A 26,981-nucleotide genomic window follows, 5' to 3' on the forward strand; every position below is an offset into this window, starting at 1 on the left:
AGCTATAGATCAAAACAAAATAAAAAAATTCCTTCCAGTAGCACCTTAAAGACCAACTAAGTTAGTTCTAGGTATGAGCTTTCGTGTGCATGCACACTTCTTCAGATACCTGCACACGAAAGCTCATACCTAGAACTAACTTAGTTGGTCTTTAAGGTGCTACTGGAAGGAATTTTTTTATTTTGTTTTGACTATGGCAGACCAACACGGCTACCCATCTGTAACTGGAGCTATAGATCAAGACGCTCTAAATCAGGGTGATCCAACTTTTCATACCACGTTGGCCGCAAGAGCCAAGTGGGTGTCTCCATCGTGCCAATTACAGGTTAAGAGCATGAGTCCTTCTGAATGGGGTCCCTCAAGTCTGCTGCTGTTTGTGCAGCTATTCAGGTGGCTCTAGGAAGCCTAAAAGCAGTGTGCTGAAGGACTAGCCTTCTGCATCCCCAACTCTGCTTTTTTGCTGGCATCTGGTATTTAGAGGTAAACCACCTCTGAATGTGGAGTTTGTGCTTTTATGTTCTACCTGCCATTAAAAGACTTGTGATCAAATAATTTTTTAAAAAAAACCCAATATGGGGTTTCTAATAGCCCACTGAGCAAGAGATTGTCAGTATGTTTGGGGGCATGGAGAAGATGCAACAGCACTTTTTTTTACAGCCTTTCAGCTTAACCTACCTCACGGTGGTTGTGGGGATTAAGTGAGGAAGGGGAGAACCATGCACACCACCTTGAATTCTTTGGAGGGAAAAGTGGGATATAAATGCAGTAAGTGAATGAATAAAATAATAACTCCTAATGGTCATGGCCTGAGCAATTAAGCTTTGTATAATAATTGATGTTTTTATTCCCTTGCATGGGGAAGGTGCCCTCCCTTTCCACCAGGCTGCTGATTAACACGAGTCAGGAACAGTCCTGGATTTATGTAATGTGGTACAAAGCAGTTGAATTTAGGTTCCTTGGGTCCTTGATTCAGAAAGAAAATTTCAAACACTTGGTGAAACCTCATTGTAATTAAGCACTGAATCTTCGTAAGTTAGAAAATGTCTCGGGAGCTGTGCTACTCAAAAAGGAGATGTCCAGTTTGGTCTTGCTCTTCTGCTATTGTACTTGCCATGGCTTTTTGCTACATCTAACTTTCTGATGCTGTTTCTTGATTCGTGGAAGAGACAATCGCTTGTTGAACTGACAGCTGGTTATTTTGGATAACCTTAGAACTGAGGTCATTGGAACTATGTTTCGAAGTGGAAGAAATGAACTATTTTCACCCTTATCCCAGAAATCAGGCTTGACTTTTTACTGTTTCTATATACCATTAAAAAAACAACTGCAGCAGCATTATTGGGGGTTAAAATAATGAGTTTTCTTTTTTTACAGTTGGAGGTAGAAAAGGAAAGGTGGTCTGTAAAGTTATTTCAAAGAGTGGAAGGCAGTTTAAAAGCGAGAACCAATTTCTGTTGGATGCATTCCTTCCACTCCTGTTTTTTCATTTCGATTCATTTTTCTGGCAAGTACTGACAGTGAGGCAAAAGACATGTGGGGGTGTGCTATGGGAAGCAGCCTCTCTCAAACCAGTTCCAACTCTGAAGAACTGTACCTTCAGCCTAATCGGTGCTTGCTAATTTTGGTTGAGAAGGGAAGATTTCATAAAAAGCATAATGGCAACAAGAGTTTAATGAGGGAAGGAAAAGTTCCTCAGAAACATGCTATGATGGAAAAATTGATATTCACAAGGTAACAGAGAGAGTTGTGAATACAAGATAATTGTTTTGAGCAATTTTATTTTAGAATATTGCAAGTTACCGGTACCTTTTCAGCCCCCCAAATGCCAAGGTGACTTCATAATTAAAAAATTGTCACTTGAAAGCAGTCTAGTGTGTCTTCTCAGTAGCTGTTCCTTTCTGTCACTTAATCTGAAAATCCACAAGATATACCTGTCCTGGGAGAATAGTATTTTAGGATGCAGGGGGATATGGTATATTTAAATTTACATGCTTTTTTAAAAAAAAAATCCTTCCTGTAGTTCAGTAGCATGAAGTGGTTTGCATTGAAACTGTTGGTAAAACAGAAGAAACAAGCTTTGCCTTTAGTAGCAGTTTAGTAGCTTTGTGCTGTTGGAACAAGCCACACTCCCAGCACCCGTCAGCGGAAGCATGCTGTACTCCAGCAAATGAACAATTGGAAACTCACTTTAAGATCAGGTGTTGGAGGGGCTTGAGCGAATGGTCTTGCAGGCCATATTGAGGCTACCCTGCCAGACCAAATTTGGCCAGAGGTGTCTCCCCACCCCCCAGCCCCAGCACCATAGAAGATAAGCATGAAGACCCTGTTGGGTTGTGTGACCTCACTTTCTCCCTAGTCGCGCTTGTTGCCCGGAGGCAGAGTATGATACAGGGGTAGTATTTAGCTTAGCCATTCCCCACCACTTCTAGCATTTTGAAAAGTTATTATACTGTGGGTATTGTTTTGGTTTTTTTAGTTTTAAGCCATAGTTTTCAACATGAGCCACTTTTAGGTGCTTTTGATCTTCACTTTCTTTGATCGCGCTTCAGCTTTCAATAGAGCCTTCGGCCGCTTCTGCTTGGCATCTAAAAGAAAAAAACAATCCAAGTTGATTTGTGTGTAGCACTTTTCAATGTACAGCCTGGCTTTTACTTGATCCTAACCGCCTTCTGCCATAAGGCCCCTGTTCCCCATTTTCCATTTAGATCACTCTGTTCATGGCTTGATGCCAACCACTGAGATCCATCTTCCCTCAAATGAAGCTCCAAAATTTGACATAGGGCTGCTTGAAGATCAGAATTAAATTACTGTTTCTGTCACTGCTGGAATCTAACCTGTATCGGGGGGGGGGGGGGAGAGACCATTAATTCTAATACCCACACTCAGCTGCAAGACCTCAGTGTGCCATGCACCAAGGAACTGTATGAACTTCAAGGTTAGTGAGTTCAAAGCATCTACTCATAGGCTGCTGTTGTGCTCCTGCATGATTAACTGCTCTGGCTTCCAGCTGGCCTCTGTTAGGGCAGATAATTGCACTACATCTCCGGGTTAGACAGAGTTTATTCCATTCTACCCAATGCAAACTAACTGCAGGCCCTCTGAGGTTGCCTCACTATTTCTCACTGCTCACAACCTTTTTCCTAAACAGCAATTCCTGCATTAACATGGAGACCTGCCTCCTTGAAAGGTGGCTAATTCCTTTTCACAATTAAAAAAAATCCAGTTCTTTTGGGTATTAGAATTTAACCTAAAAGTTTGTTGGTGGATGTCACCAGTCTTAGATGTTTGAGAACCACAGTAATTAGAGATTATTATTAATTAAACTTGTTGGTCATTTTATCTTGCCCAAGTCAACCCAAAACAACTTAAAAACAAAGAACTCACATAGATACATTAAAACCAAGGTGTGGGGAGGGGGAAATTAACATTTAAAACATCCCACCCATACTTCATAGATACATAGATACACTTCATAGATAAAAGCCTGGGTATAGAGGGAAGTTCTTGGCTGGTGCCTAGATATATAATGATGGTACCAGGCGAGCCTCCCTGGGGAGAGCATTTCACAAACTGAGCCACTGCAAAAATGTCCTTTTCTTGTGTTGCCACCCTCTGGACCTCTCATTGAGGGAGCACACAAACAAGGGCCTCAGATGATGATTGCTAGGTCTAGGTCAGTTCATATAGGGAGAGGCAGTACTTGAGGTACTGCAGTCCTGAGCCATTGAAGGCTTTATAGGTCAAAACCAGCACTTTGAAGTGGGCCTGGAAACTGTTTGACAGCCAGTGCAGTTGGGCTAAGATTGGTGTTACATACCCTGGTGAGCAACGTGGCCACTGAATTCTCTGCCAGCTGAGATTGGAAAGATGGGTTGTGACAGGGCACTGTGCTGAGGCTGAAATTGTTTGTTATCACTCCTCTTCCTGATTTTTAGCAGGTAGTTGTCCTTTCAGACATCACCTGTACAGGTAAAGGTAAAGGGACCCCTGACCATTAGGTCCAGTCGTGACCGACTGGGGTTGCGGCGCTCATCTCGCTTTATTGGCCGAGGGAGCCGGCGTACAGCTTCCGGGTCATGTGGCCAGCATGACTAAGCCGCTTCTGGCGAACCAGAGCAGCGCACGGAAACGCCGTTTACCTTCCCGCCAGAGCTGTACCTATTTATCTACTTGCACTCTGACGTGCTTTCGAACTGCTAGGTTGGCAGGAGCAGGGACCGAGTAACGGGAGCTCACCCCGTCACGGGGATTCGAACCGCCGACTTTCTGATCGGCAAGTCCTAGGCTCTGTGGTTTAACCCACAGTGCCACCCACATCCCTCCTGTACAGGTACCCCAAGCCATAACAGCACTCTTGTTTTGACAAGCTTACCTTTTTTACCTGTTTCATCCTGCCCTTCGGCAGCTGCATTCGGTGATCGCCGTGCATACGCTGCCTTCATCCGTTCAAGATTCTTTTTCCGCACTTCTTCGTGCGAAACGATGGGCTTGGGATAGTCTTCACCAATGATGCAGCCTGCACGTTCCTGCACGCTCCGTGGTGCTTTCCAAGGCTCATAAATGTAGTCACTTGGAAACTTCTTGAGGAAGGGGAGGTACTTCCTGTGTAAGTTGTAATGATAAAGGAGGAAGTCAGGAGTGTACAGGAAAAGGCTCAGGACATAGTGGCATAGTATGATACCCTGATGCTTTGCAGAGTTAAAATCAATATTCTTAGTTCCAAGTCTGCACTGGAACAGGGTAACAACCACTTGGCTCTCATAAGTCAGAGAAGTGGTTGAATAATACTTTTAGTAGTTCAGAGAATAGCACCTTGCTAATTTCCATAATTAGAAAAACTGAAATTAGGCAAAGTAACGCACTTTTTGCTCTATACATATAGCAAAATTCTTTTTTTAATGCAGAATTTGGATTCATTTTTTAAGCATGGCGACGTCAAAGAATTCTGAAATTACAGATTGCAGAGACCTGAAAATCAACCAGATCACTCCTGCACTTATACCAGTTGCCTCTTATGCACAGGCAAAGCTAAAAAGAGATTCTCACCAATCCTGTAATAGCTTTCCTGTAATCACATTCATAGACACGATTACTGTTCCCAGCGGTAAACATAAACTCTGCCAGATAACTTAATGCTTGTTTTAAATGCAGCGATGCTATATTATAACACCTACTTTATATACTCTCCATTTTTGTCTGTCTTCTTGCCAAAGGCAATTGGTGAGTAGACACGGAAGAACTGGTGGAAAAAGGCACTTGCAGAAAGCCACTGCCAGTTACCGGCGTTCAAGGACCAATCGGCATCAAGCAGCAGTTCTTCAAAGACCTGAAATAGAAGCAGTTTGGAAAACGAACACCTTTTGGGAACCGCAAAGAAGTCCAGTCCAATTGTCATAGCTTCCTCATGCTCTACAAGCTTTTTGCAACATTATATTTTAACTACGCTTCTGGTGTAATAGGGGACAGAGGGGACAGTGAACCCCTGCCATGTATTCCACGATGCAGAAAGGAGGAAGCCATAAGGCAAGAGGCAGCAAACTTTTTCAACCTGAGGGCTGCCTACCCTCACAGGCAACGTTCTGGGGCAGGGGTCAGCAAACTTTTTCAGCAGGGGGCCGGTCCACTGTCCCTCAGACCTTCTGGGGGGCCAGACTATATTTGGGGGGCATGAACGAATTCCTATGCCTCACAAATAACCCTGAGATGCATTTTAAATAAAAGCACACATTCTACTCATGTAAAAACACACTGAATCCCGGACCATCTGCAGGCCAGATTTAGAAGGCAATTGGGCTGGATCCGGCCCCTGGGCCTTAGTTTGCCTACCCTTGTTCTGGGGTCTACATGCCAGTAGTCGGCAGGCAATGGATAGCACTCCTACCCTTTTGTACATTAGCCTGTTCCTGTCATGCAGTAAGTCAGAGGTTTCCATCTACAGTGGTACCTCAGGTTACATACGCTTCAGGTTAAAGACTCCGTTAACCCAGAAATAGTACCTTGGGTTAAGAACTTTGCTTCAGGATGAGAACAGAAATCGTGCTCCGGCGGCACGGCAGCAGCAGGAGGCCCCATTAGCTAAAGTGTTGCTTCAGGTTAAGAACAGTTTCAGTTAAGAACGGACCTCCAGAACGAATTAAGTACGTAACTTGAGGTACCACTGTACTCTTTATGCAGAATAAGCATGCAGAGGAACTTAAGTATGTTGCTTGGGAAGGAGGGTGTTACAGTGCAAGGCAACTGGGAATCTTGAAAATACAATGGTGTTTTTGTCCTGAGAACTAGGAATGGCACAAGGGGGGAGATCTCCCAGTTTTGAATGGAGTTTGTGCTCAGGGGCAACCTAACAATTCAGCCACTAACTAGCTATGGACCCGCCAATAAATCCAGCTTTCCTCTGGCTACGGAGAACATTCTGAACTCTGCAGCTTTCATGATGAACTCCCAACCTGCCTTCACCTTTTGCCCTTCCTCCCAGGATATCCAGAGGTCTCCTCGCGTCAGGAAGCAAGCCACCGCATGCCGTGCCAAATGATGGATCCAGCCCTCTGTGCGCAGCTGCGTCATAATGGCATCTATAAAGGGGTAGCCTGTCCGCCCCTGGCAGCAAGAAAGGGAGAGGAAACTCAGGTTTTCACTTATCATTATCCCACTCCTATTTAAGCAGTGTGTGTTATATATAGCAATATTCTTGAAAACATAAATGCCACCCCAAAATGTTAAATCATTTATGCAGTGAGGGAATTCTGATCACATGTACCAAATAAAAGGAAATAAACCATTCTAGATCAACTGTGGAAAAGCAGATATTATCAATTATGCAGATATTATCTATTATATTGGAATTATGAAAGCAAGATGAGCACCGCAACCCCATAGTCACCTTTGACTGGACTTAACTGTCCAGGGGTCCTTTGCCTTTTACCTTTTTTTACAGTGCTATGAATAGTTAAGTGCATATAAGTGTGGTTAATATGTTTGGCCCTGGTGGCAAGAGAGTAGATTGCTTAATCTGCAAATATTTGGGTAGATTGTGAACTTTGCCAAACAGAACATGCCTCACGCCAGGCTTTGAGATGTTCCTTGTTGTCATCCCAGTCCACCTGCACACAAACTGGATTGCCCTCCATCTTGTCAAAGTTGGGGATCCCAGCTCCTGCCGTGTAGAAAAACTCCCGCCACAGGAGTTGCCCGTGCAGAGATACCGGTGGATCAGAGTGTTTCCTCTAGAGAAGCACAGTAGAGAAGGAACAGTCATTATTATTTGGCTTGTTTTAGAGCAGGGCCCTAGAGCACAGTTCCCACCACCCCTGACCGCTAGTCATGCTGGCTGGAGATAATGCAGGTTTGAGTCCAACAACAGCTAGAGGACCACTCTTGCAGAGAGTCGGAAGAGGACACATTTACTGCAATATACTTGAACTACATGTTCAGAATCACAGAGTGATGTTCAGTGGTACAATCTAGCAAGAGCAGCACTATGTGACTCTGCTGAACAGCTTAGCTGTTAAAAAAAGAGGAGCTTCTAAATATAGCCATCGGAGGTCCCACTTGCACAGTATCAATGCATAATGGTCGAATTAAATATTGCAGGTAGCTTTTGCAGTCCACCTTGCCTTGGGTGGCTAATTGCCTCCAGTGTAATGGAAGCCCTAGCTATGTAGATTTGTCACAGCAACTCTGATGGCATCAGTTTACATACCCTTTATATCAGAGTTTTGACAGCCTTGGTCTGGAAAAGATAAAAAAGTCTTTTTGAGGAAATCTGCAAGGAGCATATACACAACGGAACCCCCTCATCTAGGTCCACTGCCTACAGATTTCTGAAACGGCACTTTGTTGGAACAGAAAGTATCCGGCAGTTGTACCAATGAAAACAGACAGTATTCTGTGATTATATGACAGCTGGAGAATAAAAAAAGCTCCTCTTCTTACCCCCTGGTAGATTTCAGTCAGCTTCCACCAGAACATCCGTACAGACAGGCACCCAAATTTGACATAGGGGCTGAGCACCGTAGTGCTAGGAGTCAAAGAATTGGGGGATGTGTCAGGCTTCTTAAAATTGCATACCCATGACTGTAAAGAAAAAGGGAAAAACAATGCATAGAGAGTTTTGAGGGGCTAGATATGTCCAAAGGGCTGCCTTGTGGCTCTCAGGCAAAAGGGCTTTTTGGTGGTGGCCCTGCACTGGGCAGTTCTGTGCCTTATATGTGCCAGTTGCTTTCTTTACTATATTTTAGGCATCAAAGAGCATCCTGTTCTATTGTTCCTGTAATTTTATTTACTCATTTTTAAAATGCATACCCCGCTGATTTTTCAAAGGAACTCAAGGAAGCTTACAAACCATACATAACAATCCCCATTAAAATCACAAATGTTGACTGTAGCAAAATCCAAAATAGCCAATAACTGTAGCAAAACTCAAAACACCCAATGAAGCCAATATAGAGCCACAGCAGCCAAAATCAGGCAGCAGCCTGATCACACAGGCAAGTTACAAACAGCCATGCTTTTAACTAGCTACCTAAGACAACAGTGAATGGGCCCAACATTTCACACTTCGCAATGTGTCCCACAGGGTGGGCGCAACAACCAAAGAGGCCATAGCACTAGCTATCACCACTCATGTTTTCCAGGGTCAATGAATCTGGAGCACAGCTTCAGGTAATGTTCAGGCCATGCAGGGAGGAAAATATGGAAGGTGGCAGTCTCTGGGGTCCCATCTTCAGATGTGGGGCACATTGGCATGGCTTGGGGGGAAATGGTCTTGCAGGCCAAATCTAGGATAGCCATATTTCAGACAATGAAAATCCTGACAGATCTCCCCCCCCCCCGCAAAGTTGTTGAGTTTTTTTTTTAAGTTTTGCCCAAATTTGTTGAGTAAAAAAGAAGTTTTTGAGCTATTCTAAAAGAAAATCGTCCAAAACAATGTTGCCAACATAGGTTGCCATACATCTGGATTTTCTTTTTGCGATTTCCACCCGGACACTGCTTCCGACTTGCAGTATTCCAGGATATGTCTGGGAAATTCTGGATGTATGGCAAGCCTAGCCAAATCTGGCCACCAGGCCAGAGATTCCCCACCAGTGAAGCCAAGTCTGTTGGGCAAAAGCCACAGACATTTCAGTCACTGTACCGTTCTCTTCATATACAAGTCCAGCCGAGCAATGGCCTCAGATTCTCCTCCTGGATAAAGGTGGGGGCCAGCTGTCTTTGGATCCTGCCCCAGTTCCTCAAGAGAAGGGATACCATACTCCTTATCGTGGTCCTCTGTGACAGGTGTGCTGCACTCTAGGTTAAAACATTGATCCGACAGATTCAAAGCTTGTACGGAACAGTGCACCTCTGGTTTGTCTGGCTCCCTGTGCCCAAATCTTGCCTCTCTCAAACCCCGATGACTCAATCAATGTAATAACTTATCTGATTATTCATAACAAGGCCAAGTCAAAGTACAGTGTTACCTCGGGTTAACAACTTAATTCGTTCTGGAGGTCCGTTCTTAACCTGAAACTGTTCTTAACCTGAGGTACCACTTTAGCTAATGGGGCTTCCTGCTGCCGCCACACAATTTCTGTTCTCCTCCTGAGGTAAAGTTCTTAACCCGAGTTACTATTTCTGGGTTAGCGGAGTCTGTAACTGAAGCGTCTGTAACCTGAAGTGTCTGTAACCCGAGGTACCACTGTACTGTACCTTTTTTGCTAACTTTTTTGACTGCTGTAAATCACGCACCTCTTTTCAGCGTTTTTTGTAACATGATGGCAAAATATTTGTCCATTCATTGTCACTTTGGCTCAGTATTATTTGCCTTCAGCAGCTGCCAGATCTGATTAGCTAAGCACCCTTGTGATGTGCTGTTCACTGGCCTGATCTGCACAACACAGTGAACCAACTATGGCTTACTGGGCCTGTGCAAATGTGGATTCCCAGAGAGTTGTTCACAACCCCTTTGCTCCTCTCTGTTCTATTTTACTCCTCACGCTTTGCTCAGCCAAACCTTAGCATGTCATCACAGCATGTGCTGTAGGCCACCCAGAGTGGCTAGCGAAACCCAGCCAGATGGGTGGTATATAAATAATAAAATTATCATCATCATCATTATCATCCAGTTAGGCTTATGGTTAAGCTCTTCCCTTGCTAACCATGAACTGCTGCCAAGAACAAACATAAGCACTGAAAATTGTCAATTGGGTGTGGGTAGGCCACCCATCAGGGATGCAAGTGGCACTGTGGGTTAAACCACAGAGCCTAGGACTTGCTGATTCGAATCCCCGCGGCAGGGTGAGCTCCCGTTGCTTGGTCCCTGCTCCTGCCAACCTAGCAGTTCGAAAGCACGTCAAAGTGCAAGTAGATAAATAGGTACCGCTCCAGCGGAAAGGTAAACGGCGTTTCTGTGCGCTGCTTTGGTTCGCCAGAAGCGGCTTAGTCATGCTGGCCACATGACCCGGAAGCTGTACGCCAGCTCTCTCGGCCAATAAAGCGAGATGAGCGCCGCAACCCCAGAGTTGGTCACGACTGGACCTAATGGTCAGGGGTCGCTTAGGCCACCCATCCCAGGAAGGCAGATTATCCCCCAGCATTTCTATCCAAGTCACAGCTCTCTCACACACTCCAAAGAGCCCATAGTACTTGTCAGAATCCACAAAAACCCATTGCCTGCATCCCAAAGTCCAGAGAGACTCGTACCCACCCTTCATGTTTTCCAAGCTAGGAGCTGGAACTGGCCGTTTTGGAGGACCCAGAGAAGCCAAGACCGTCTGCAGCCGAGTGTAAGTCAAAGGTGCTTTGCCGTTGTTCTCAATGATGATTCTGTTGGAAATGATGACAATACATTATCAGGAATGTCCAGCAATGGATATTTTTTTTCCTTTGGAAGTTGCTTGGAGTTCCTTTTTGTAAAAAATAAAAATAAAAATGACTGAAAAATGTAGTTAATAATAATAATCGCTAAGAAACTTTTATCTGGTGGATTCCAGAAATGCATGCAAAATTGTTGTGGCCTTTGCTCTTTGTACCCACCTTTCAGTGTCGTACAAAGTGTGGGACACTTTCTGAACAACTTGGACTCCATGTTCAGCTGCCACCCTCACCACCTCAGCATCACGGCGCCTCGCATACGGTTCTGTGTCGACTTCAAATGTGAGCAGGGTGACCTTCCACTTCTTAAATAGTTCTGGAAATGCCTCTGCAGGACTGCCACGAACTACAAACAGCCTGAGGAGACACCACAACCTTTGAGTGCTCAAAAACCAAGAAAGCGCCAAAGACTAGGTGAGTTTCTGAGGTCAAGACAGAGAGGACTAGGATCTGGGAGGGACAGTATGGCAAACTGACAGAGAGCACTGTGTGCCAGAATTGTAGTTTTTGCACCTGCATTCTAGTAGGCCAATTTGACCCCCACGCGTCCCCATTTGGCCTCTCCATAGAAAACCATTCAGGTTTGGGGAAAGTGCTGTAGAAATGGCCCCTTCGACCTCCCTGGTGTATTTTGAAAACTGGCCCATCCAGTACTTGCCTTGAGTTCAGCTTCTTGAGGCTCTCGTCCAGATCTCTCAGAGATTCAACCAGGAATCTCCAGCGGTTAACGCTGACCCTCATATTCTTCGGGAACCAGGGGTCAAGGATAAAGATAGGGTAGACCTCAGCACTGTCCTTCATAGCTGCTAGCAAGGCAGGGTTATCATGGAGGCGAAGTGCCTTGCGGAACCAGTGGATCGAAATATTCTTCATTCTGTTGCGTCACCAGCCTGTTTCTCCCCACTTTGTATTAGGAGCAGTGTACAAGCAGGAAAAAGCTAGGTGGGAATGGGAGAATATTTTTACTTTTTCACAAAGACAGTGGTACACAAGCTATCTCATTTGGCAGAGATGGGGAACCTGTGGTCTTGCAAGTGTTTCTGACTTACAACTCCAATCATCCCTGACCACTGGTCATGCAGGATAGGGGTGATGCAATATGACCCAACATCTAGAGGGCCACAAGTTCCCTGTCCTGCCACGAAGGTTGACCTCACTCAACCCCCACTAAATAAACATTTAGGGAGACACATGGATATAACTTGTAGACTTTCCAGATGGGCAAACTCAAAGGCATGTACTCTGAGGCATTTAAAGACAATACAGTGGTACCTTGGTTCTCAAATGCTTTGGTACTCAAACAACTTGGAACCCAAACACTGCAAACTGGGAAGTAAGCGTTCTGGCTTGCGAACTTTTTTCAGAAGCCGAATGTGCTCCGTTTTGAGTGTTAACACTTCCGATTTGAGTGCCACACTTCCGTTTTGAGTGTTATGCTGAGGTCTGTCTGTTTTTGCTATTTATTTTGCGTTTTGTGACTTGTTTTGTTTTGTTTTTGTGACTGTGTGGAACCCAGTTCAGCTACTGATGGATTGACTGTGTGACTGCAGTACATTGTTTACTGCTTTCATTTTATGGATCAATGGTCTCATTAGATAGTAAAATTCATGTTAAATTGCTGTTTTGGGGGTTGTTTTTAAAAGTCTGGAACGAATTAATCCATTTTGCATTACTTTCTATGGGAAAGTGCACCTTGCTTTTGGAACGCTTTGGTTTTGGAATGGACTTCCAGAACAGATTAAGTTTGAGAACCAAGGTACCACTGTAGTTAAAAGAGTTCTGAAGCGAGGAAGCTCCAGGTTCCCATGCTCCATCTCAAATTCTGCCCTCTATTCGTTGTCTGTACTGATGTCAGTCATGTTGAAGGTTAACCCAGCTCCCTCTTAATTAGGGTTTCAAACTTGCTACAACCCTGGTTTCAAATGAATCCTGGTCAGCACAGGACTCTGGCAGGCATTTGCCCAGGGCGGCTGCCTCACTTTGCCCATGTTCACAATCTGGTTGATCAAAGAGTGGATTTTCCCAACCCTTTCAGCGAATGCTGGTGGATGAATTAGCAGGTTTAATCTGTTTGCTGTGAGCACCAAAATAAGAGGCCAATCAGTATGTCTGATTGACATAAAGTACAAAAGGATGATCTTCCAAGTGCAGTAAAAAGATGTGAAAGCTAAGCAACATCTGTAATAAGCATCTCCTTCAAGACTAGACTCTAGTGGGGTCCCCCCCCAAAAAAAATATATAACACAGTGCAATGTGTCCACCCAGAAGTACATGTCAATAAGTTCAATGAGGTTTGCTGCCAGGTAGAATTATTGCCTTAAAAATGCATTTGAACGTATTTTTCACTACCTTGAAATTGCCGAATGTTTTAAATGGAGAAATACAAGAGCTCCAGCTTTAAATGAAGTATAAATTTAAAGCAATGCTGCATGCGGACAATACTTTGCATTGCAAATTAATTGATATGGCTATATTTGAGCTATTTTGAGTAATATGGGAATACTAATAAATTTTTATTTTAAAAAATATTTCTGCATTGCAGATACAGGGAGGAAGCCAGTTGAAAACAATCCTTAGAAAATTAAAAAAATAAATAGCAATATATGCATCATACACAGTAGCCTCGAAGCTTCAGCTTGTGTGCAGCTGGATTCACAGTTGTAGATCGCAAATTAATTAACCAAATCTCAATATTCCAGCAAGCGCCTCTACTGCCATCAGCCTACGGGGAGGCAGTTGTGCATGATCCAGCATGTGCAGGCCCTTGTTTTTGGCAAACCAGTGGCAGCCCACATTCAGCATGCAAAACCCTCCTTCAGTCTTATGCAAGCATTAACAAAGCGATGCACGCAGCAATGTCAAATGGATCTGCTGCTTACACAATACCAACAGCAATTGTGCGTCCAAATCATGTATCTTCCACAAGTTCAAAATCTTGTTTTACACTTGACCCTTATGCAACAGACGCTCAGAGCTATTCTACACAGGATACTTATGAGAATGTAAAGCCTTAGTCACTGCCCTGTTTAGGTCAAGGAAGGGTCATTGCTCAGCGGTTAAAGCATCGACCTCACAGACAGAAGGTCCCAGGTTCAATCCTGGGCATCTCCAGGTAAGGATGGGAGAAAACTCATCTTGAAACCCTGGAGAGCAGCTGCCAGTCAGTGTAAATAGTACTGAGTAGATGGACCAACATGGGACGCGGGTGGCGCTGTGGGTTAAACCACAGAGCCTAGGAATTGCTGATCAGAAGGTCAGCGGTTCAAATCCCCGCAACGGGGTGAGCTCCCGTTGCTCGGTCCCTGCTCCTGCCCACCTAGCAGTTTGAAAGCACGTCAAAGTGCAAGTAGATAAATAGGTACCGCTCCAGCGGAAAGGTAAACGGCGTTTCCGTGTGCTGCTCTGATTCGCCAGAAGCGGCTTAGTCATGCTGGCCACATGACCCGGAAGCTGTATGCCAGCTCCCTCGGCCAATAAAGTGAGATGAGCGCCGCAATTCCAGAATCGGCCACGACTGTACCTAATGGTCAGGGGTCCCTTTACCTTTACTAATGGACCAATATCAATAAGGCAGCTTCCTAGTTCAATATTATCCACAATGACCAGCAGCTAATATCCAGGGCTTCAGACAGAAGTCTTGGAATATGAACAGGCAAAGCAAGTGCTTTACCCCAGAGCTAAGACTCCCTTTCCTTGAAAGAAATGAGGGAGTAGAATTCTGGACATGTACAACTTCAGACTGTAAGTGTACAGAGAAATCATTTTTAAATATATTTCTACACATTTAATAGGATGCGGGTGGCGCTGTGGGTTAAACCACAGAGCCCAGGACTTGCTGATCAGAAGGTCAGCGGTTCGAATCCCCGCGATGGGGTGAGCTCCCCTTGCTCGGTCCCTGCTCCTGCCAACCTAGCAGTTCGAAAGCACGTCAAAGTGCAAGTAGATAAATAGGTACCACTCCGGCGGGAAGGTAAACAGCGTTTCCATGCGCTGCTCTGGTTCGCCAGAAGCGGCTTAGTCATGCTGGCCACATGACCCGGAAGCTGTACGCCGGCTCCCTCAGCCAATAAAGTGAGATGAGGGCCGCAACCCCAGAGTCGGCCACGACTGGACCTAATGGTCAGGGGTCCCTTTACCTTTACCCATTTAATAATAAATTCCTGCAAGACAAAAGCATCAGGGAAAGAGCTGAGCTAGAAACTTTCTTGCTGATGTGCTAGTTTTCTAATTGAGTTGAGAGGCTCCCCCCCCCTTAAGAAAGGTTTTGCTGTTGAAATCCCTCCGTCTGGGAGGGACAATGGAGGAGTGTGTCTTTCAGGGTGAAGTCAAACTGCTGGAAGGTTGCAGCGTTTGCTGTGGGGAACAGCTGCTAAAAGGGGCATTCCCCTTATGCAGTCTGAAACAGTACAAAACTCAACTAGCTTATTCCGCAAGTGGAACACGTGTCCAACCAGCCTCAGGCTGCCAGCCTATCTCCACTTACCTGGGAGTAAAATCTATGGAACTCAGTAGGATTCAGAGCTGAGTAGACATGCAGGGTTAGTCCACCTTGATTCTTATAAAGAGCTATTTTTAACTTCTTTCTCCACTCTCTGCGACCCCACTTCGGCTCTTGCAAACCGGTTATACTTGCGTAACTTAGTGATGCCCAACCTCACAGCATCCGAGAAGTTACACAACTGCGCGCTGTCACTCTGGGGCGTGACTTCCTGCTCCTGCAGCCTCGCCCCAGCCGCGTACTCGACTACTCTGGGTTGGTTTAAAGAAACGGAGCTCCCGCCCGTTACTCGAGAGTCATCGGGCATGAGTAGTATTCACACGTGCCGTGCAAATTGGGGTTTTGTCCCAGTCCTAGGCACAGTGACGCGACAGTACGTCCCGCTGAGTTCAATGGAGCCCTAGTTCTCGGTAAGCGTGCTCTGGATCGCAGCCTTGGCAGCTTGATCTTAAATATTTCTTTACTAGGAAATATACCACTGCATATACCCAACAGGTTTTTTTGTACTTCTGAATCTCCCCTGCAGACTTGCAGCCGCAACGTCTCGTGCAAAGAGAGCTCGTGTCTTTTGAATGCAATGAAGGGGGGTTGTGGGGGGAGTTAGATGATCACTTGTAATGTCACCCTGGAATGGAATTTACTCTTTTCCATTTGCTAGACAAAATAGGATTGCCATTTCTTTTCACACCTGCAGACTTTGCAGCTGCAGCCTGAAGCACACATCGGAGCCGGTCCAATTGGCCTCATTAGCACGTACTTCAGATTAAAGATACATAGTTGCACTTAACCACCGAAAAAGGGGGCGAAGGGATGCCAGAGGAGCTTTAAAATGCTACCCCCAAAAAGAAGGCGGGGCGAAAGGCGATTGAAATGCATCGCTTTTCAGTTTTGTTTTGTTTTCTCCCTTCTGGATTTTTTCCTTTAAAAAATTGGACCAGTTTGGAAAGTTAGCCTTGGTGAAGACTTGACGTTTTCATGCCCCAAAAAGTTTTTGATTTGAGTTTCCATTGAATGAGGCTGTATTTTAATATTTTAATGTTTTAATCTTGTATTTTAATCTTGTTTTTAAGTTGTATTTCAATCAATTTGTTTTATATCGGGCGTTAGCCGCCTTGAGCCTGGTCTTGGCTGGGGAGGGCGAGGTATAAATATTATTATTATTATTATTATTATTATTATTATTATTATTATTATTATTATTATATCGCCCTGGAACTTCCAAGAACGGCAAGTAGCAATAGTGTAATTCTATACGTGCTAACTCAGAAGTAAGGCTGCAATCCTAACACCATTTGCTGGGGAGAAGACTACACTGAATTCTATAGGACTTACTTTTGAGTAGGCATTATTAGCTTTGCCCGCCAAGTCATTGTGTTCAGAGGGGCCGCCTACTTCCAGGAAAATGGATATACAGAATCGCAACCTTAAGTCCAGCCTCCTGGGCGTGTTTTCTCGGAAGTGGTTTAACGAAGTTTACTTCCATGCAGGCGTGCGTCTGAGCGCTCCTCTAAGCAGCCTTACGGTTATTTCTTTTTCTTTTGGACTGCCCGCAGAAAAGCACCTTTGCAAGCGGGGTGCCGCCGGGGAGCGATCCAGCAAAGGCGCTTTCGAGTCATCTGGAGAACTTGCAAAGCGCCACAAGATCCTCCTCCTTGCACAAAAAAACCCAAAACAAAGCAGCGTCAGGGGGCACCCGAGAGGTTCTTAGCACGAAGGCGAAGAGGGAAGTAGCCCCGGCAAGTTCCTCCGGAGGCAGCAGGGAACGATCGATCGCGCCCACTTCGGAGGGGATCTGCTTCGCCCCGGCTCCTCGATCGCCAGAAGGAAAGGGAACCGGGCCGAATTGTGACCATCGCGGCAGGATTTTACGCAGCTTCGCTGTGGCCCGAGCTCACTTGCAGAAGGAAAGGTTGGTTAATCCGGCTAGCTAGGATGCTGTGCGCCCTTGCTTGGGAGCATAGGAGCAAGGTCCTAGGGGCAGAGGGGTCTTCGCCCCCCCCCCCAAATATTTGAGGGGCCCCCAAGTTTATTGCCATTGTCATTCAAATGGTATCTGTGCACCACGTCGATTTATGCAGAGTAGGGCTTGCTTAGCGCCCCCCCCCCAATATTTTATTCAAGTTGGCACCCTGCTTGCGAGTAAGCCCCATCGAATTTAGGCTGCCCTTTTTCTCCGGAGTAAACTTGCATAGGGCTCCGGTTGCGGGTCCGTCCTTCCCTTCTCTCTTTCTGATCGCAGTTTCTCGTCGATGCCTCCGGTTTGAGCAGCGGTTTGAACAGCTACTTCCTAAATAAAGTTGCAAAATGCCGGAGGAAGCCTTTGCAAGCGCTGCCTTCCGCGCCCAGGCGAGCGACGGGGACTCCAAACCAATTTTGGCCTCTCTTCCTGGCTTGTAGTTTTTAAATTCTTTGTGCCGCGATCGTGGACCGCGCCGTTTAAATCCAATGGTTTGTAGCCAACGACGTTCTGCTCAAAGTCGACCCGCTCAGAGCAGACCCATTGAAATCGATGCACCGATATTAGTCGTGTACATTTATTTAAACGGGTCCACGCTGGGTGGGGTGGGGGGTGACAGAGAAGCCTGTTCTTTTTTTAGACGGAACAGAAGTAGTTCAGGGTTCAGGGTTGAGTTTGGATGGTGAAGTAAGGCAGCCAGATGGGGGTAAATCTGATTGCAGCACTTGCTCCCCCCCCCCCCATATAGCAAAACTACACCGGATTGCACCAGTTTGGGTACACAGTTCTAAAACTCGACTGCTCTTAATTCCCCCCCCCAATGTATGCCTTGGAATGCAAACTGATGCACTTCGATGTTAGATAAGAGTTTTTAAACTTTTCCTTGGAAGCAGATTTATAACAGTCATAAAATTAAAATCATTGCAATTCTCTGCATGTTTGCCTAAAAGTAAGTCTATCGAGGCTGCATACACACCATGCATTTAAAACACATTATTATTATTATAATTAGTTCAATTTATATGGATTACATAAAAATCACATACATAAATGACTTCTATTCTGGGAACTGTAGTTTGCTTCGGGTGCTGGAAATTGTATCTTTCTGGGGGTGAACTACATTTCCCAGCATTCTTTGGGGAAGCCAGATGTTTTAAATGTATGGTGTGTTTGCCGCCTGTGAAGCCTACACCCAAGTAAGTCTGCTGCATTCAGACTCTGGCCCCCAACATGTTGCCCCCCACATTGTTTCTTCCCAAGGACCCCTGGTCCTCTTTTTAAAAAGAAAAGGGGGACTTTTGGCCTTTGGGGTGTTCAGCATGCTTTCCCACTGTGTTTTATTAGTTTGAGAGAACACTGAGGGGCAGGTTTCTGAGCATCATCAATTTTTCTCCTGTGGAATGTGTTTTTTTGTGGTGTCCAAAAACCTGCTCAGATTTTCAAATGTGTCCTTTGATCCAGAAAGACCCCTCAATTAGGTTAGAGTTTAACTGGGTGCTGCCTGGACCAGGCTTGACAGATGAGTGGGACCACCCACTTGAGGGTATAATGTCGGGTGAACCTGTTTTTGCCCACAAAGTTCTGTCAATCAAAGCAAGGTGCCCAGAGCAAGCCTTGACAACCAGCTGGTCGTCATGTTGAAGTTTGCAAGAGCTGGCAGTCAGCTGATTGTCACCCTTTCCAAAGTCCTGTGCTTTGGAGGTGGTGCTGATCAGCTGATTGGTGGTGCTTGCAAACCCTCTTTGGCTCAGCCATGTCTTTACCTGCCCACACCTGCCATCCTACGGCACACCTCTTCCCAAATCAGCAATGGGAGCATGCTGGGTGCTGAGTAAACAGGAGTATGGGCATGTCAGATTTATTGAGTGTATTTGTTTGTGAGTTGTTAAGATTTTGGTTTATGATATTTATTTTTTAAATATCAAGCTGCTGTGCTAGTTCGGAGAGGTGTGGGGCTTATAATTTGCCATTTCCCCCTGAACCTTTAGACCTTATTGCAGTACATTCTTCTCTGCAACTGGAAGTCTAAAACAGAAAATTGGGAATTGGCACACGCTCCCATATGTATGTACTAAAAATGACCTGACAGCAAAAGATAACCCATAGGTTGCATACTGCCCACCCCTATTGCAGGCTGCTTGTTTTTGTGTAGGTCAGGGGGCAAGCCTGTTGAGGACTGGATTCCTTTGGGTGGGGTATAACCCGAGGGAGCCATGTGGTGGCAGTGGGCAGACCAAAGACAACTGTGGCTGGAGCCGGATGTTTTTCTCCCCTGCCCAGTGAATTGGATGGATTAGCTCACTTGTCTTGCCAGCGTTCAGGTCTGAACTAATTGCTTCCAGGGGTCTTTTGAAACTGGGCCAAGGCAGCCCTAAGGCCGAAGGTTGCTCATCCCTGATGCAGGAATTGGCTGAAGTGGCTAGTTTGGTGGGGTGGGAGGTTTAGACAAACAATAAAGTTCTGCTTTGAATAGCGATGGGGAGAAATTTGATTCAGGTCACATTTAAAGGCAAACCCACCTAATTCTCACTTTCTGAAACAGGGTGCAGATCAAAACCCAGGCACCCTTCAAAATTCACACTTCCTTGAATTTCGCAATGCAGTTCTGGAGCCCATGCATATAAAAACTCATATACCGAGATCAAGTGCCTATTAAAGGGCATATAATAGTGAAAATAGCATACAAAAATTCATAACTTTTGGTTAAAGCATGGACAGAAATAATGATAATTTTTGTGCATTTTTTATTATTATTGCAGATCGATGCGGAAACGGAATGGAACAGCCTTGTGAATGAACACACGCAAAACGGCTGCGAGCCAGAACTGATCAGTCCGTCCCTAGAAGACAGTCTTGCTATTGGGATGGAAGGTCAGTATGTCAAACTCATTTGTGTGTACAGTGGTACCTCGGTTTATGAACTTAATCCGTTCCGGAAGTCCATTCTTAAACCAAAACTGCTCTTAAACCAAGGCGCACTCTCCCTAATGAGGCCTCCCAATGCTGGTGCCCTTCCACCGTTTGGATTCCTTTCTTCAACTGAGGTAAAGTTCTTAAACCAAGACACTATTTCCGGTTTTGCGGAGTTTGTAAACCAAATTGTTCTTAAACTGGACTGTTCTTAAACCAAGGTACCACTGTAACTGTGTTTATTTTATATCTGCGTGTGTACACACACTAAGATCACCAGTTCATACAATGTAACATAGTGTACAACAATATATACAATAAAATGTAAAATACCATAAAGAAAGTGCAAAACGATCATTGAAATGACCAGTTGATCAAAAAATTAAAACCATTACATGGATCTGTCTTGGTTAGATCTCTCTCTGCTGCCCGCTGTTCACGTACCCTGATTCTGAATTGGTGACTTTACAGGCTGGTTCAAGGCGCTTCTGCAGAAGTCCAGAAACACTTCCAACTCCTCAAAATGCCACTTGAACAATATTTCTAAGCATTCACCTTCACCTCCTCCATTGAGTAGTTCCAGCACCACAACAAGCAACTCGACAGCCAGCCCCAAACAGGTGCCCTCTGCCTCCCCGGTAAGCGTGAGCATCTCAGGCAGCGCCCGCTGGAACAAGTTGTATGACGTGTGCATCTGCCACAATGAGGGCGACCTTGGGTTTGTGGAGGAGCTGGTCTCCTACTTGGAGAGCCAGCCAGAACGCTTCCGTTGCTTCCTCCAGCCCCGGGACTCTGCCCCGGGGGGTGCCATCGTCACGGAGCTGTGCGACGCCGTTCAGAACAGCCACTGCTGGGTGCTGCTCATCACGCCCAACTTCCTCAAGGATCCTTGGTGCCGTTACCAAATGCACCAGGCTTTGACGGAGGCGCCCATGGCGAACGGGCGCACCATACCGGTGCTGAAGGACATGGACCGCAAAGACTATCCCCGGGAGCTCCGATGCCTCTATTACATCAGCGTGATGCTCCAAGAGACCAGCTTCAGGCAAATCAGAGAGACGGTGCTGCGCTGTAAGTAAGAGAGGGCTTCTAAGCAGCTTACCCATTTCCGTGGGTGCATGTCAGGGGCCGTGCTGAGGAGGGTTTCACTGAGGAAGAACGGTGGGAGCCTCCTCCTGCTCCTGATCAGGATCCTGAATATTCCCAGGAGCAGGGGGACAGTATAGATTTGGAACAGTGGCTTGCAGAGGGGCATAGTTCAGAAGGCAGAAGCTGGGAAATACTGGATGGGGAACAGCTAGGAGAAGAAAGACTGGGAGAGAGAGAGAATTAACAGATTCACTGTCTCTGGAAAGCATTCATCCGCTCTCTCCAAGGTAAAAAAGAGCTGAAAAAGTGGCAGAACAGAAAGCACAGAGGGTACAAGCTCAGGTGACAAGACGTAGGAGTGACGTGGATGATAGGGATGTAAGGGGGTGGAATTCTTAGTTGGGAGCACCGCCATTCCTAGGAGATGGGTTCTTTGTTCTCTCGCTGTGATCATTAAAGTTTCTAACTGGTAAGAAGACTCATTTTCCTTTGTTCTGCTTATCTACTGCCACAGTGGGGAGGAAGCTGATTCTCTGAAGCCTGACAGCACATTGGTTATACTCCACAAATTCACAACCACAATTTCTTCATCCTCGCTTGTCTGACAGTCCCCCTCCTCTCTGTCATAACTGCCTCAGCTCCCCCTTCTGATCGGCAAGTCCTAGACTCAGTAGTTTAGACCACAGCGCCACCCGTGTCCCACCTTGGTTTAAGACAGCTTCCTATGTACAGCCCTGCAAGCCAATAGATGCAACTCCTTGTGGCAAAATGTAAGAAAGCAATGCCTGTTTACTGGGTGCTAACCATGGAGTTTTTATGAATGGGTGAAGGTTTTCTGAGGTTTCATAATTGTCTGGTTCAAAGCTCCTAACAGCTTTTGTCTCTCTCTCAGATCTTCAGGAGCTCTGTCAGAACACAAGCAGAAGAGGTGAACTGGACATCTTTCAACAGAATAAAGGCTGAGCCAAAGGAACATCTTGTTGTGCATCTGGGATTGGTGAAGAAGTCTTCGTGGTGTTCTCTCTCTCTAGCGGACCTGGCCTCTCACACCGTTTGAAGGGCAGATCCCATCCTAGCTTGCAGTCTGGAAAGGTCACAAACTGGTTATCAGTCTGGTGTGCTTTATGCTCTGATAGTCCTAACTGGAATGATTGTGTTAGTTCTGCCCACCACAATCATAGGGACACTAATATTAACACTTGGGCCGTGCTGGAAAATATTGAAGTGTGAGCTGCTCCAGTTCACAGTGCCAGCCTGCCAGCCCTGCCCTCCATGCCATTCCCTCTCAACCCCCAATTTCTCACCCTTTGCCACAACAGTAATTTTGTGCCCATTGTAGATGCCAGGTTCTCATTGTGCCCAATTTAGCTTCTCTTGCCCGCAAAAACAAACACTTGAGTTTCTTCTTTTTTTAAGTTTGGTTCTCCCTCAATGAAGGATTACCGTTTTTGCCCCAGAATCCTCCAGAAAGCTTGTGACTAGCCAGAAATTTGAAAGAAGTCTTATCTGACACAAGGTTTCATCATAGGCCTGACTGCTAAACTGTATCTGAAATTTGGACCTTATCTGTCATGCTTGGGTTGAAGGCACATTCATTTTTTTTTCACTTGACTTTTACCATATACACCAGGGTAGTCCAACACGTGGACTGAGGGCCACACATGGCCCTCAAAGCCCTTTTTGGCAGCCTTCGGCAACATTTGGACCCCCTCCCCTCTCGCTTCCTTCCCAAAGGAAGGCATGAGAGCTCTGATAGGGTCCTAGCATCTTCCTGCCTCCTTCACAAAGGCTAGTTAGCATACTCTCCCAGCTTTGGGAAGAAGATAGGAGGGGTCTTGGACCCTGTCGGAGCCTTGTGCCTCCTTTCCAAAGCCCAGTGCATTGGAAAGGCAGTTTGAGGGCTGGGAGAGGTGTCAAATTTTGGCCTTGCTCCATTCACCCTCCTTGCACCATGCAACAAGGCAGTGTGTGACCTGCAGGTTCCATGTCGAATTATCCTTGCAGCCCAGCTGGTATGAAAGCTAGGACCACCCTGATGTAGACCAAGACCAAATGACCTTGTTATGCTGCTGTTCAAGATTGTATAGGTGGGGAAACTTTTGCAGCCCAAAGGCCACATTCCCTTCTAGGCAGCCTTCTGAAGGCCATGTGTTAATGGTGGGCAGGGCCAGAGAAGAAGAGGAGGAGTTTGGATTTGATATCCCGCTTTATCACTACCCAAAGGAGTCACAAAGCGGCTAACATTCTCCTTTCCCTTCCTCCCACACAACAAACACTCTGAGGTGAGTGGGGCTGAGAGACTTCAGAGAAGTGTGACTAGCCCAAGGTCACCCAGCAGCTGCATGTGGAGGAGCAGAGACGTGAACCCGGTTCACCAGATTACAAGTCTACCGCTCTTAACCTCCACACCACACTGGGAAAAGTGGAAGGAGCAGTAAACGAAAATGTCACCTTTAAGCTAGTTTCTACAGACTCTCCCACACACCCCTCTCTATCCTCCATCCAGGCAATAAAAGGGATATTATCAGAGCTCAAGGACACAGTTGAGCCAAGCAAAAACACATGGGCTGTGAGGTAGAGGCAGTGAGGGGTATGGCCTGGAGCAAATTCTAGGGCCAGACAGGCGAGGGCCACATTAGGGACACCCAGGCCTGACATTCCCCACCCCTGACATGTTTAATCTGCTCTGACCTCTCCTTCAATCCACCACATGCAAATTTGGATGAAAATAATAAGCTGCATTCTGCATTTCTTCCCTAGCACGACCTGGATGAATCAGCCAGTGAGTGGATAGAGTGGGAAGAAAGTTAATACTCCATCTAATACTTAACAATTTCCTCGTCCACTACAAATTTTAGCCCAGGAAGTAGGGACCCTGTAGTCTTCCAGATGGTGTTGGACCTCTCATCAGCCTGCATGGCTAGTGGCCAAGGATGACAAAGACTGTAGTCTAGCACCAGAAGTTCTCCATCTCTGTTACAGCCTATGGAATGGGTGTCTCAATGTATTATTTGGATGTTCAGTTTGTTTTGCAGGCCACTTCGCCAAGAAGCAGAGATCAGGGCAGACTTCTTGCTGTCAGTGCCTATTTTTGTAATGCTATAGAATGTGATTTTTGTGTGTTTAAGTAAAAACTTAATTCATTCACTTAACTTTTCTCTAAGTAAATGTATTTGGAGTAGACCATTCAGTGTCGTCATCTGATGTTCTGGACAGCACGGCGCGTTAACATGATTTTGCTTAGCAACCATTATGAAACCATAGCAGTTTCGGTTCCTTTTTGCTTCTCTGAGTTGAAGGCGATTGTGTAACACAGAGCACTGAGTAATAGCGAAAGCAACAGTAGAAACCTCATCTTTTGACAAGGCAAATCAAAGTCTTTAAACAAACCAAAACTTCAGGGTTCTGGTAGTTCTGGTGATTCTCCCAGAGCTTCTGCCTGGCTAAAAAACAGCCTAGACTTCCCTCTTATAACTAAGGAACCTCACATGATGTCACATGATTTTGGGAATGTCACATGATTTTGGGCGCCAAACTGTTCAGATCCAGCAGTTATTTCAAACCTCCTCCACCCACCATGTTCTAATTCATCACTGGTCCAGTTAAACCCTTGGAGCAAATATATATATGACAGACACAACCCAACACACCAACCCTTTTAAGTCTGTAGGCTTGTGAACACATTATACTGAATGCAGGTACAAGCTCTTCTGTACATGTGTATAATTGTTTGTGCAAAAGAATACATCTTTCTTGATTTGTACAGATCAGCAACAGTGTACACAGACTGTAAACTTGTTGCATGTTACATGTAAATAATTATGAATGAACAGATCAGCTAATATGTCCACAGATTGTGCTTTGAGTGTATCGTGACTTGTGTGACTTGGAACTGATTTCAGTTTACTCTTCATTGGCACTTTTATTGAATTTGGTGCCACTCTACCTGCCTACTATTGGCAAACAGGATGTTCGCCTTGGAGATAGAGGGATAAAATCCCCCCTCTATTTACCTATACTAATTCATGGCCAATGGGATCCCTGGAGAGGACAGTTCTACATGATGCACTAGAAGTTCTGGCTGTGTGCAACTATAAAAAGCTGGCTGCAACCCACAATGTACTTCTTATTATTTATTACTCGCTCTTCACCCTAAGGTCCCAGGTGTGCTTACCATTTATTTATTTCAGGGTGGTGTTCCAGGTTGCAAAGAAAATTCAGACAACATATAAATGCTGTATCATTGAAATACTAGGGAGTAAGTCCTGTTGGACACAACAATACTTGCTTTCTTGTAAAAGTTCATAGGGTTGTACTGTGTGTTGCATGAAATTAAGGATGCAATCTCATACAAATTTATCTGCAAGCTGCCTTCTGAGTAGTTACGCACAGGATTGCAATGTAGTTTGTCTTGATAAGAAGCAAGACGTCTAGGGTTTGGCTTCCGAGGTACCACTGTATGGAGTTTGTGGCTTCTCGTTCGAATCTGGATGCAAAATTTGGTCTTTCCTGGGCAGAAGTGAGAGCTGCTTTTTGAAAACAGCTTAGAAAAACACGGAACTAGCCTAGTGGTGATTGGATAGCAGTACTGCCTCTATCCCAAACAAAAGATAGCAGGAAAAAGCAACCTAACTCCTTTAGTTTGCATGTAGTTTTGCTTTAATAATTTCAAATCACAAGGCGCCTGCTCGCAAACCGATGAAGCTCAAGCCTTCTGCATGCAATTAATCTGAACAGACAATTAGATCCTGAGATTTCGCCGCTATTTTATTTATTTACCGCTGTTATTTCCTGCCCAGCTCTGAAGTTTTGAAAAGTGCCTAAAGGGGCCCTGAAGTTCCACGTGCATACCATCAGATTTCAGCTCTACACTTTTCCTGCGTCTACGCTGGGAATGTGACCGCGCTCCAACGCATGCGCACAGTGACTTGGTAAAGCCCCTTTCTCCACCGCCCCCGGTAGTTGAGACCTCCCTGCCAGCAGGGGGAGCTGCCCGCCCTGACGCTCAATAGTTGAGCGAGCGCGGGAAGAGTTCGAGACCACAGCGCATGCGCGTCAACCGGTTCTCGAGAAATGGCGGAGTCCCCTAGCGCTAAGCGAAAGCGTGAGGCGAAAGATGGCGAGAACGGGAACGCCGAGTCCCAAGGGGAAGGCCCCGGCGCTGGCACCTTCCCCTTGGCTGACATCTCCGTGCGCAAAGTGCTTAGGGAGTCTGCGCGCGACAAGACCATCTTCCTTCACGGGCAGGTAGTAACGTTTGTTTCTGGAGTCGCTGAGGGCCAATCAAATTCAAGGGGCGGGGCTAGAAGTAACGGCACTATTTTACCCCGCCTCTTTAGGAAGATCCCATTCTTTATCTCCAGGGGAAGCCGTGGGAAAGTGGGCTGTGCCAAAAAGGGAGGGGGAGGTTGAGAAAGTTGACAGTTTTCTAAGAGGATGCTGTGCTTCTTTTTATTTCATTGTATTTATCATATCCTGCCCTTACTTCCAAAGGAGCCCCCGGGTGCCAAATTTATACCCTTGCATAAAGTAGGTGACTTTTTTTGTGAGTTAACATAAAGTTGGATTTTTGTATGCATACAACCTTCCTGATCTCACAGAAATCTTCCTGAATAAAAATTATAATAGCGCCGGTGCAGATTTTGAGATGTTACAGACATTCACACACAACAATTA

General features: G+C 45.7%; 3 protein-coding genes across 5 annotated transcripts in view; 2 read left to right on the plus strand and 1 right to left on the minus strand.

Annotated features, from left to right (window-relative positions):
• Positions 1-1,761: 1,761 nt before the first annotated feature.
• Positions 1,762-16,800, minus strand: LOC310832098 (cryptochrome-1-like). 2 transcript variants are annotated; one of them, XM_083713617.1, is made up of 11 exons: positions 16,682-16,800; positions 11,510-11,789; positions 11,014-11,208; positions 10,685-10,803; positions 9,134-9,288; positions 7,933-8,073; positions 7,056-7,223; positions 6,457-6,597; positions 5,175-5,326; positions 4,373-4,602; positions 1,762-2,585 (listed from the first exon to the last, which is right to left on the minus strand). In XM_083713617.1, the coding sequence occupies exons 2-11, from the start codon at positions 11,722-11,724 to the stop codon at positions 2,509-2,511; spliced, it is 1,593 nt and encodes a 530-aa protein (XP_083569743.1). In that variant the 5' UTR covers positions 11,725-11,789; positions 16,682-16,800; the 3' UTR covers positions 1,762-2,508. The 2 variants fall into 2 exon arrangements, with proteins under 2 accessions (XP_083569743.1, XP_083569742.1); XM_083713616.1 differs by lacking the exon at positions 16,682-16,800 and adding an exon at positions 15,335-15,529.
• A 319-nt stretch (positions 16,801-17,119) lies between these two features.
• TIRAP (TIR domain containing adaptor protein) lies at positions 17,120-24,488 on the plus strand. Its single transcript, XM_083713816.1, has 4 exons — positions 17,120-17,258; positions 20,066-20,177; positions 20,688-21,287; positions 22,198-24,488. Exons 2-4 carry the CDS (start codon positions 20,171-20,173, stop codon positions 22,266-22,268), a joined length of 678 nt encoding a protein of 225 aa, XP_083569942.1. The 5' UTR covers positions 17,120-17,258; positions 20,066-20,170; the 3' UTR covers positions 22,269-24,488.
• Positions 24,489-26,267: 1,779 nt separating this feature from the next.
• The window catches only part of DCPS (decapping enzyme, scavenger), a 64,171-nt gene continuing 63,457 nt past the window's right edge, over positions 26,268-26,981 (plus strand). Inside the window, exon 1 of one of the 2 annotated variants that reach the window (XM_083713785.1) lies at positions 26,268-26,552. In XM_083713785.1, the coding sequence (XP_083569911.1) occupies positions 26,379-26,552 (174 nt within the window). In that variant the 5' untranslated portion in view covers positions 26,268-26,378. Of the gene's footprint in view, positions 26,553-26,700; positions 26,835-26,981 lie in introns of those variants that run through there. The other variant, XM_083713786.1, reaches the window with a different exon arrangement.

This window comes from Podarcis gaigeae (assembly GCF_964106915.1).
Source record: "Podarcis gaigeae genome assembly, chromosome: 15".
In the NCBI taxonomy this organism is placed as follows: Eukaryota; Metazoa; Chordata; class Lepidosauria; order Squamata; family Lacertidae; genus Podarcis; species Podarcis gaigeae.